Below are 12,365 nucleotides of genomic sequence, written 5' to 3' on the forward strand. Positions count from 1 at the left end.
TGAATATAAAATAATGGCAATTTAGTATAATAAAAAAAAAGCTTAATACCCTTGTAAGAATTAAGAAAAAAAAAACATAAAATACAAAATTGATATTAAATTTGTAAATTATAAAAAATATATGAAAAATATTTATTTATGTAAAATTATTATAATTTAAATTAAATTTAAATTTGTATAAAACTCTACCCACACTTCCAAAACAAAACGAACCCCCTTCTCTTCAATCATCCAGGACCCCCAGAATTTTCATCTAATCTCACGACACCTCCCCACGCAACCCCCATCTCGCGGTCATCGACGGCGACGATTTTCCACAACCTTTTCCATATCCACGCTACGCCCCCACAACTATACACACACGCACACACAAATACATACATACCTACATATGTACTATATTTCTATATAAGTATAAATTTTTACTAAATTCATAAAATATTCAGTGATTTCAGGCCCTTGTATTAATATGTCGTCCAAAAGACTAATCTACCCCTCAAAACTCACCCAAATCAGTCCTCTTATTGGGGCAAATTTGTATTTTCGCAACAGCCAGCTTATTATTTAATTGTTAAATATACGTAGTACAAGAGTGAAGAAACTTTAATTTATTACAATAATTATATTAAAAAATATATTAATTTATGAGGGGAAGTTTCAGACAGTGAGGTGATCCGAAATTTCTCTACTTTCGAATCAAACACCAAATCGTGAAGGGATCCGAAAAGCACAGAGAGAGAAATAGAGATAGAAAGAGAGAGAGAGAGAGAAGAAGAACTTACACTGTATCGGAATATATTTTGTAGATTTTTCACATTGATTGGTCATAAATTTACCTCTTTCTCTCTCTCTCTCTCTTGATTTGATACACTCGTTTGATCGATCTCTGTTTTGGTTTTGGTTTCACACTTTCTAGAGAGAGAAACTTGTTGGTGACTCAAACCAAGGGTTGTTCTTGTTTTTGTCATTGGGGTTTGTGATTGGGGGTAGAGATTATCGGGGATCGATGCCTGATAATCGACAGGTTCAGAGCAATGGAGGTGTTTCCAATTCTTCACCAAATAACCTTGAAGGTAATATATGCTTGAGTTTCAAGCAACAATGATCTATACACTATAATCATCGCTTTCTGTTTGTTGTTTTGGTGTTTTAATATTCATCTACTCTCATATATACCTTTCCTTTTTTGATTTTGTTGTTGTGTGTCTGTTTTATCTCTCAAGATTTGTTTTTTGTTTTTTTGTTTTTAAAATAATTATTAATGCATCTTTCCCTTTCTAGACATAGATAATAGCTATTTCAATTTTTCTATAAACATAATGTGTGTATATACTGATGTTGATTTTGACCCTTGAATGGATTGTAGAGGCCATAAGGCGGTTTAACATTCACCCAAATGGTATCCAGGACAGTGGCGCCACGGCTAATTCGTACCCGGATCGTCCCGGCGAACCGGATTGCATATACTATTTAAGAACTGGGTTGTGTGGTTATGGAAGCAATTGTAAATTTAATCACCCTACTTCTTCTTCTGGGCAGGTAAATACATGTCTTTACAAGTATGTGTGATTGGTTTATTCTGTTTTTCCTTTTCTGAGCTATCAAGTTTGATTTGCAATTGATAATTTTAACTGTTTTATGTACATTTGTTGATTGTATTTAGGTACAGGGTGGTCAGTACAAAGGTGAACTGCCAGAAAGAGTTGGACAACCTGACTGTGGGGTAATTTTCCCACCAATAGGGATTGTTCCCTTTCTACATCATTTGGTGTTTGTATTGACTTTTGATTAGATATTTGATAAATCAAGTAACAGGCTTTTTTTTTTGCATTTGTTTTTATGTGTATAATAAGGCCAAGTTTGGCTATACTAAATAACTACATGCTTTTTATCTTTTTATCTTTTTTTCATCACATCATCTCTTTATTTTTCTGCACATCTTTTCATAAAAAGACAAAAAGTGCACTTATTTAGGTCATCCCAAACAACCAAGTAAATAAAGTTAATCACATTATGCTCGCTGAAGAAATTAGTAAATAATTATATGCAGTGCAGCGCTGCGGTGGCATGATTTACCTTGTATGAGAATTTGAATTGTGATATCTATGCTACATTATAATGTTAATACCTTAGTTGGTGTGAATCCAAGAGTGATGCCATGTAACACACACTTTTGTTTCAAAAATATCACCAAAACTTATTGTTTTTACCATCCGAATACTCATTTCTCCATTAACTTCAAGGGTTAAATAGGAAACATCAATGGCTAACCCATTTAGTACTTGTTTCAGGTTTGAATCTTTTGCACCATATCTCTTTCTCCTTGCAGTTGACTAAGAGCATCTCCAATGGGATAGTTAAATTAAAATTGTGTTAATTGACAAAAAGTGATAAAAGTGAGACTCAATTTTGTTAATTTAGGGAGTGAATGGGTGTTCCAATAGTGTAGCTAAAATGTGTGTTAAGTGGATATAAATTTAAAAAATTAAAATAAAATGAAGACTTCCTCCCCTCCCCCCCCTCTCTCTCTCTCTCTCTCTCTCTCTCTCTCTCTCTCTCTCTACCATAGTTATATAACGGCTGACACTAGCAATGGATTTAATGCATCCATTGGAGATTCTCTAAGAGTTTTCAACAGGTAGAATAGCATGCATAACTCGTGCACTGGCCGCTAATAAATAATATAACATTATTAATTAATTGGTTTGAAAGGCACTCCAATTGAAGTTGCTAATGGACTGATTTCAACCAAATGTTTACTGAAATGTTCGCTTTCAATTATATATCGGAAAAAGGAAGAGAGAGCTAGAAACTATAGATGCGGTACTTACTACACCCGATTGCCTATATATATACATTAAGGCCTCGTTTGGGAAGGCTCTGTTTTAGCCAAAAAGCCAAAAAGTTACTAAATTAGCCAATTAGTCATACCAAAAAGTCAACAATTACGACTTCTCTCTACTTTTTGCACAGCTTTTCGTAATTAGTCAAAAAGTCATCCCAAACATACAAGTTTTTTTTACCTACCTTTTTAGCCAATTAGCCAAAAAGTTACTAAATTAGCATGTTCCCAAACGAGGCCTAAGTTGTCATTGGTAGTTAGTGTTGGAGCTATGTCATCCCAATTTTTAAGCACAACAATGTTTCTTTCTTTGCATAAGTTTCATGAGAAATAATTAATTTGTTTGAGCGTCAATTCCAACTTGTCAACCTTGTTATAGGAGTATATGCATTCTGATTTTGTTTACATTTCTTCTTTGAAAGAACTCAAGTGTCATTGGATTCTTAAAATCTACTGAGCTGAAATTCACATGCTTTTGAGCACATGATTCTGTGGTTACCTTAGTTGAACTTGAAGGATGTTTTCTCAGGTTTCAGTGCTTATCTTTTTATTTTGCTTAATGAAGTCAGACTTATGCTGCAATGTCTGTAAGCCCTCTTTGTTTGCTTTTGAGTTTAGCTACTTATTTGACTTGAGAAACTTATTATGATGCTTTATTTCATGTATCAAATCATAGTTGTCAAATCGGGATTCGTATCGTGAATCGAAATGGTCTCGTACCGAATCGCGAATCGAATCGAATCGTGAATCGTAAAGATTCGATCACTTTTTCTAAATCACTTAAAAACATATATCTACACATTTAGATGTTAAATGTATCTTATGAATATAAAATATTTAGACTTAAATCAACAAAAATGTTATTTTGAATGATAATCACGTAATTTAATAGGTAAAAAGTTAACAAAGGTTCCTATGTAAAATCACCATCTTACCTTTTTTCTTTTTTCTTTTTTTTTTAGATTTTTTTATCAACCATTCTTAATAAAGGTAATAACCAAATAGAAACTATTAATTTCTAAAGTAACAATAGTTAACAACGATGTTGATATTTGGACAATAAGTATATATACTTTTCTAAGTAAAAGTGAGCAAATAATAAGAAAGAATTATTTAGGATATTTTATTTTAAAGCCTAAAACATTTTAACAGGTATAACTGACCTCACATATGTAGTATTCAATTTAATAAAATAGTAATAGATAATTCATAGTGTAACTCTAATCTTAAACATCTTTAGAAGATATATTACAATTTTTTGAAGGGGACAAAAATGAGAAGAAAGGTTAAAAATATGTTAGGTCTGACTAAATCTGGTTGGATCCTATAAAAAACTCCATGATCACCAAAATAATAACAAATCATATATATATGTTGGTTATTTTGGTATTAAATACTATTAGAAGTTGTATTATGTCATTTTCACTAAAAAGATGAAAAAAATGAGTCGAAAATATGTCGAACACAATAATTTCAAAAATTGCATGAATCGTAAAAAGTGAATCGAATCGTGAATCGATTGTGAATCGTGCGATTCACTAGAGATTCACTTCCAAAATAGATTCACTCATAGATTCGTATCGATTTTGCAAAAATTGCGTATCGAATCGTGAATCGAATCGCGAATCGTAAGATTCTGATAACAGAGTATCAAATAACTGGGGTGCAGATGTTTTTTGAAAAAAATTGAATTCGACCTAGGGACCAATCACAAATGAACTTAAAAATTTGTGTTGGCTTTGGGTGAAGTAGATTAATGTGTGATATATGTCAAATTTCTCCAAAATTGTTTTAATTCTGTGATAATGTGAATGTGGTAACTTTGTCGACAAATAATTTGTTTATTTCTGACTGTGCATTGCAGTATTATATTAAGACAGGGACCTGCAAATATGGATCAACATGTAAATATCATCACCCACGGGATAGACATGGTGCCGCACCTGTTCAAATGAATATTTTGGGCCTACCCTTGCGTCAGGTGTTTGCTTCACTCTTGCATCTTGCTCCTCCTACTTCTCTATCATTGTCCTTGCAGTTTCATTTATTGCCATATTCATGATTTGCTACCCATGTATGCATACACTAATGCTATTAATCAAAGTTTTTGATATATTTTTTTCACCTAATTTTCTCAGCAAGAAAAGCCTTGCCCTTTTTACATGAAAACTGGATTATGTAAGTTTGGAATTGCATGCAAGTTCAATCATCCTCAACCTGCATCAGCTGGAACCGTCTTTCCCATTCCTGGATCTGCTGCCTACGGATCTTCAGGCTCAACAGTTGTTTCTTCATCTGGTTTGCATTATGTGGGAGGAGTTTCAGCATCGTCATTGCCAAAGACACCTTATTTATCTGGTCCCCGTGCGCAAGGCCCCCAGACATATATGCCTGTTGTTGTGTCTCCCTCTCAAGGCATTGCACCTGCACATGTCTGGAACACTTACATGGTTAGTGAATATTGTCTTGTATAGGAAAGTAGGCTGTAATATGAATTTTGATATTCACTTGACAGTATTCCCTACTAAGGAAGCGTACATGGTTTTGAGCTTTTTTCGTTCTTTTTCTTTTTTATTTTTTAAATTCAGTACTCAGGTCAGATATTGGTTCCAGGGTTGGGTTTATTTTCTTTTGTTCTAGTATTTATATATTTATTTTTTTTGATTTTTAACTATGGTTTTTTGTTTATGTCTAGGAAAGTATTTGTTTACTTTTTCATTTTCACCATCTCTCCCCTTCTTTGTTAAAGTGCATCTGTTCAACATGAATCTCCGTGACGACAGTGTTGTTATACCTAGAAATGTAAACTATTATTATCTCACTGTACAAGCAAAATATTAATTCTTCTTCTTGAATTTTTTAGCTGCATAGGTTAATTATGAAGCCACCGTGACAATATTTTGTGCTTAGAAATGTAACAGTAGTATCATCTCTCATAGTGTACAAATAATGGATTTTGTTAGAATTTCCCATCTTTACCTTCACCTACTCCACTACACACTCCACTTCACCTAACCCACTATCACCTCCACTACACCTACTACCACATTTTCTTCTATATTCCCATCTTTACCTTCACCTACTCCACTACACACTCCACTTCACCTAACCCACTATCACCTCCACTACACCTACTACCACATTTTCTTCTATATATAGATTGTATAGGAATCTTGTAATCCATCAATCAAATATCAATCAATAATACATCATTTTTTTACATGGTATCAGAGCGATAAGATTTAGGCATATACTCCTTTCTTTCCGGCGGGCAGCCGGCCGGCAACCTTGCCTTCGCTGCCCGCGGGAGTTTTTCAACAACATCACCAAACCAAACACCAGAAACCCTATTCTTTATCACTTTCTCTCTCTACAATAGCACGTACCAAGCAAACTGCCCGAAAATCCACCGGCGGCAAGGCACCCAGGAAGCAACTGGCGACCAAAGCTGCCCGGAAGTCAGCTCCGGCGACCGGAGGAGTGAAGAAGCCCCACAGGTTCCGGTATGCTTCTTGACGAAGTTCTCGTCGGCGAACTTTGATCCGTAGATGGATTCGCCTCCTGTGCCATTTCCGGCGGTGAAATCGCCTCCTTGGCACATGAATCCAGGAATCACGCGATGAAACGACGAGCCCTTGTAGTGCAAAGGCTTGCCGCTCTTTCCAACTCCTTTCTCGCCGGTGCAAAGTGCACGGAAGTTCTCCGCCGTGCGGGGAGTGGTGTCGGCGTAGAGCTCCATTACGATCCTCCCGGCCGATTGACCTCCGACGGCCATATCGAAGAACACCTTGGGGTTTGCCATTCTCTCAGAGCACTGAGCTTCTGATCCGAAAGCTCCCATTTCAGAGGCTGGTCAGAGAGATCGCTCTGGTTTTTTCTTTCTTCTCCTGTTTGGGTTTCTGCTAAAATGACTGTCTTCTTAGTTTCAATTTCTCTCTCTCTCACAGTATCCCTCTCTTTCCTTTCTTTTTATTTTAATCTTCCCATTCCCTTTTCTCCTTATTATTCTATCCTCTTTTCCATTCTCCATCCAAAACCATTATCACACATCCACCGCCCATATCCCCCACTTTCTTTATACCCATCTTTTCTTTTATTTTATTATATATATATATATTAAAATAATCAATCATAACATCAAACCCCTCTGCTGGTTCCACCCATGTGAGCTTGTCCTCTCTTATTATTATTCTTATTATTATTATTATTATTAAAAAAAAAAAAAAAAAAAAAAAAAAAAAAAACAAACAAACAAACAAACAGGCAGACGACGAACTTGCACAATAGACTCATTTTATTCATATCAGGATCAACTCCGATCACCATTTTACACAAAAAAAAAAAAAAACACAAAAAAAAAACACAAAAAAAAAAAACACAAAAACAACAACAACCTCATCCACAGGCGGAATTTTTTTCTCCTCTACTCTACTGCAGGTCTCTTCTTTTTGCCTCCGTCCTGGGCAGCCCTTGCCGGTGTTGTCTCCATATTTCCCACTCCACTGGGCATGATCACTACTCCCTGCTCCTCCACTGCAGCATATGGCGGCCCTCCAAATCGGAACATCACGGTGGCCTTCCGCTTCAGTTCCTTATTTTCTGCCTTTAGCACACTGATCTCTGCTCGTGCATCCTTATACATGCGTTGGAGCAGAGCCAGCTGGGAATTTAAATGCTGCACCTCATTTGTCCTACTCTGCAGCCGGTTCGACAAATTTGTGACCGCCGTCATGGTTTCCACGCATGACTTCAGAGTATACTGATTAGCCTCAATATCAGTTTGCACCGCCATTTTTTGCTCCACCGACCGCATCGGAAAGTTCAATGGAGCAAAACCAGAGGTGTTTGGTTGAGGTTCACTGGCCACCGCACCAGTTATTTCTCTTGTGGGCTCGTTCAGTTCTGGAAAGAGCGTGAGCAGGTTCTGGGTAGCTGGACGGGAAGAAGAGGCCATGTTTTTGGGTTGCTAAGTGTTTCAGCGAAATAGCAATTTCAGACTGGTAATGTTCGGAAGGGTTGGTGACAGAATGGCAACAAAGTGTTCCACAGTTTCTCTCTCCGCAGAGGCAGAGTTTTTTCAGCGAAGGGTTGGTTTCAGAGGTTTCAGAATGGTATGCCTCAGCCTCAGCCTTCGTCTTGGTTAAATAGCCGAGGCAGCCACGCATATCGCGCGCCTCTTGCCGCCCGACAAACTGGCACGCCTTTTCATGGCACATCTTTTGACAAAGTGGACACGCCTTTTGATGGCACGCCTTTTGATGAATTGGGCATGCCTTTTGATGGCACGCTTTTTGACAAAATTGGGCACACCTTTTGAGGGTGCAACTTTTTAAGGGTCCGACAAGACTCTGTAAACTGTCCCGACATAGATTCCGGTTAGTTTCTACAAGGGTCCGACAAGACTCTGTAAACTGTCCCGACATAGATTCCGGTTAGTTTCTACAAGGGTCCGACAAGACTCTGTAAACTGTCCCGACATTGATTCCGGTTAGTTTCTACAAGGGTCCAGCAAGACTCCGTAAACTGTCACAACAACTATCACAACATTGTCTGCTACAACGGTCCGACATGACCCCATAAACTGTCTTCTACAACGGTCCGACATGACCCCATAAACTGTCTTCTACATCGGTCTGACACCACCATACAGTGTCTTCTACCACGTTATGACACCCCCATACAGTGTCATCTACAACGTTATGACACCACCATACAGTGTCCTCTACCACGTTATGACACCACCTTTCAGTGTCTTCACCAACGGTCTGACACGACCATACAGTGTCTCCTATCCTTTTTTATTTTTATGTATTTTCTTGTTTTGTTGCTCTCTCCAAACTCAAGTTGGTTAGTTTCTCTCCTCCTTGAGTTTGCGGGGGGCTGTTAGAATTTCCCATCTTTACCTTCACCTACTCCACTACACACTCCACTTCACCTAACCCACTATCACCTCCACTACACCTACTACCACATTTTCTTCTATATTCCCATCTTTACCTTCACCTACTCCACTACACACTCCACTTCACCTAACCCACTATCACCTCCACTACACCTACTACCACATTTTCTTCTATATATAGATTGTATAGGAATCTTGTAATCCATCAATCAAATATCAATCAATAATACATCATTTTTTTACATTTCATCCCCTTAAATGTTGACTTCTTGAGTATTGAACCATTTTCTTGCTAGTTACTGGTGACTAGATTGCAGCTGACCTGCTTGTGTTGTATAATCCTCAACTTAGTGACAAATATTACTTACAAATGCTTGGTGATTTGGGCCATACCATTTTTGGAGCACCTACTGTTCACTTTTCCCTTCTTGTTCCTGTTATTGTGGCCCGATAAACTTGATTCTGCAATTATCAGTAAGATAAATATCTTACTTCCTGACATCCATATTTATTGATATGAAAAGTATCCAGAATTATTTTTTTGTTCTTTGGCCATCATGAATTTTTTGTAGACTAATTTTTTTTTCTCTTACAAGGGTGGAATATCGAATAGGTTTTCTTTAGACATAGGTATATACCACACTATAGTTTTCTTTTTCCAATAGTTTTTTTATTTATTTTTATTTTTTATTTTTATGTTAATGGGATCATATTGCAAGCATATATCCATAAATGAACATGTTTATCTTTATTTTTCAATGCTTATAATGCACTTTTTTGTGGGAATATTGTTAAAGAAATATTGTGGAAAGTTATATAAACTTGAATAGGTTTTGTTAAGTAGGGGTCATCAGAAAGAATTCTCATTACAAGATAGTCACATGGTTTATACATCTATCTCGAAGTTATTTAGGTTTTACGACCTAGAAATAAACTGGCCCTGGCATTATTAATTTATTGCATCTGTTTCTTACAATATGGGAAAGTTCATCTGTGTGAAACAGTGGAATATGGCCCCTTGGCCATTCTTTACAACGAGTCTGCTGTTCTTGTAAGGATCGTATTAACAGCTATGGCTTTACCTGTTTGAAGGGGCTATGTGAAGACTGAAGAATTACGTGGGTGTCCAAATCTGTTAGTTCATTAAGCAATTAAGCATTCATTGCTTCAGGAGCTTTTGTTGTCTTTATCATATCCTTCTTTGGATGTGAAGCTCCTTTTTAATTACTGCTTTAACAGAGCATCCCGGTTCTTCTGCTATATCCAACATAAGCATCCACCTAGAGAAGCACGTTTGCATACTGTTCATTTGGACAACTGATTTATGATTTGGTTTTAATTGAGCCAACAATTGAGTCTTCAGGATGTACTTACTATAGAATGTATATGTGATTTCTCTCTGTACTGCCAGTGGATCTTAAAAGTTTGGAAGGTTATAGTTGGTTTAGTTGTTTATCAATTTTCTGTGCATTCAAGTTTTACGTTTTAACTGTCCTCATAATAAATATGTATGGAGTATTGTGTTAAAACTTACAATCTTGAATTTATCGCAGCTGATAAAGTTCCACTGATGAGCTTAGTTATGCAATTTGTGTAGTTATTTGTCTTGTTATTTGTGAACTGTTGGTGCTAACAATTCAAGATGCATAGCCATCTTTCTAGCATGTTCTGCTGGTTATGTGAGTCAGAATATTGGTTTTTGTTGAACGAGAAGGTTTTCAAAATTGGTAGTTACTGATTTTCTGAATGATATATATATATATATATTATGTGTTTTGTTATATCGGTTCTCTTATGATGTCTTCGTTACAATCATTCTTTTATTTAACTTTTTGGCAACATTTAAGGTTTTATTTTGTGTTTTCTGAAATATGCTAGGAGGAATATTGTTATTGCATCAGGATGAGATTTTTTGAATTGATTTCTAGTGTTTTAATGTGAACCAGGGATGCATGAGTCATGTATCTTCTACCAGTTATCTTGGATCTGATTTTGTTTATAACTCCAAGAATCAGGGCGAGTCGGGTTCCATTGGCATGGTGCATATGTTACCTACATCCATTCCTCATCTACCTGAGAGACCGGATCAACCAGAATGCCGGCATTACATGAGCACCGGAAGCTGCAAATATGGATTTGATTGCAAGTACAATCACCCAAGAGAAAGGATTGCTCAATTGGCAACAAATTCTTTAGGACCACTTGGGCTTCCATTGAGACCTGTAAGTTGTATCCTTTATTCATACGCAGTATGCATTTCAGTTCGGTACTATATGCATTAGAACTAGCTTCAACAATAATTTAATCAATTTGAACGATGGGTCTTACTGAATTTTAGAATTTGATCTTCCCATATTTGTCTTGACTCGATATCTTTTCCATGCAGGGGCAAGCTGTTTGTTCATACTACAACTTGTATGGACTATGTAAGTATGGCCCGACTTGCAAATTTGATCACCCTATGACAGGATATCCTTATAACTATGGTTTGAGTTATCCTACTGTCTCTGTACATCCATCACTCTTTCCATATCAGAGAAATTCACCCATGGTCATCTCAGCAGAAACATCTCCCTCTAAACCATCTAAGGTTCCTGACTGGGTAAGGAAATCTGAATCTGCAAGCAACAAAAATCATAACTTGGATACTGAAAATTCATCAGAACATGCTGGTTCTCCACCACATCCCACACCGATTTCTTCAGAACTTCCACATGATCATTCTGATTGATGTTACTTTCTCTGCCTTTTACTCAAACTATTCGTTTTGCTGTTGAGTTCGTTGGATAAAAACACTTGATGACTTGTGCCTCCAGGCCCCCTTTTCACCTGCGATTGTTTGGAATGGGATAGGTCGTTTGTGGGTTCAATGGGATGAGGGAAAGATGGGGGGGCTGTGGAAGGCTCTTTTTGTGGTGAATAAAATGCAGGTGAAGAAATTGTAAGATTCCTTTTCCCTTCTTTTTTTTTCCCTCAGTAAATTTTCACATTTCTGCAGATTATGTGTCCTGTGAGATTTCATCAGAAGCGATTGTTGTTGAATGTGAAAGTTTGGAATTTTATATCTCCCCAATACTTTCTTTTATATGACATTAAGGTAACGTTTACGGTTTTTTTTGTTTATGTTTACGAAAATTTTATAAATTGGTTTTTATTTATTTTTAAAAAAATATAAACTATAAACGCGTTTGGTTTGAACAAAATATTTGAAAAATTTTAAAAACATAAATTGAAAAATATGTTTGTTCAAGTTTAAATATTTATATTTATTTTTTGTTATTTATGATAATGGGATCATACATATTATAATTGAAAAAAAAAATTAATTAAAAAAAAAATTTGAAAAAAAAATTTGTTAGTCAAATTTTTAAATTTTTGTTTAAAAATCAATTTAAACTCATTTTTTGAGTTTATATTTTTTATTCAAATTTATAAATAGAGATAACTATTTATGAACTAAAAAAGTTATCAAACAAGTTATGGTAATTTTAAAAAAAATTGTAAATATGAAGTGAAGATTGAGAATGAAATGGTTATCTAACATGTCCTAAATGTACAAGCCCGAGGAACTAAAATATTTGAGATGAGAAATTTCAGGAGCCTTTAGATGTTACTCTACAT

The 12,365-nt window shown here is 36.0% G+C and overlaps 1 protein-coding gene across 3 annotated transcripts; it reads left to right on the forward strand.

The window, feature by feature from the left end:
• Positions 1-232: 232 nt before the first annotated feature.
• On the forward strand, positions 233-11,817 carry LOC114279717 (zinc finger CCCH domain-containing protein 3). Of its 3 annotated transcripts, none has more exons than XM_082883977.1 (7): positions 233-1,073; positions 1,367-1,539; positions 1,664-1,723; positions 4,707-4,823; positions 4,981-5,292; positions 10,760-10,966; positions 11,131-11,817. In XM_082883977.1, the coding sequence occupies exons 1-7, from the start codon at positions 1,007-1,009 to the stop codon at positions 11,473-11,475; spliced, it is 1,281 nt and encodes a 426-aa protein (XP_082740103.1). In that variant the 5' UTR covers positions 233-1,006; the 3' UTR covers positions 11,476-11,817. The 3 variants fall into 3 exon arrangements, with proteins under 3 accessions (XP_082740103.1, XP_028077801.2, XP_082740101.1); XM_028222000.2 differs by having other exon boundaries at positions 294-1,073; positions 10,691-10,966; XM_082883975.1 differs by having other exon boundaries at positions 294-1,073; positions 10,754-10,966.
• The last annotated feature ends 548 nt before the right edge of the window (positions 11,818-12,365 follow it).

This window comes from Camellia sinensis, chromosome 8 (genome assembly GCF_055761805.1).
Source record: "Camellia sinensis isolate YWXY chromosome 8, ASM5576180v1, whole genome shotgun sequence".
Taxonomy (NCBI): Eukaryota; Viridiplantae; Streptophyta; class Magnoliopsida; order Ericales; family Theaceae; genus Camellia; species Camellia sinensis.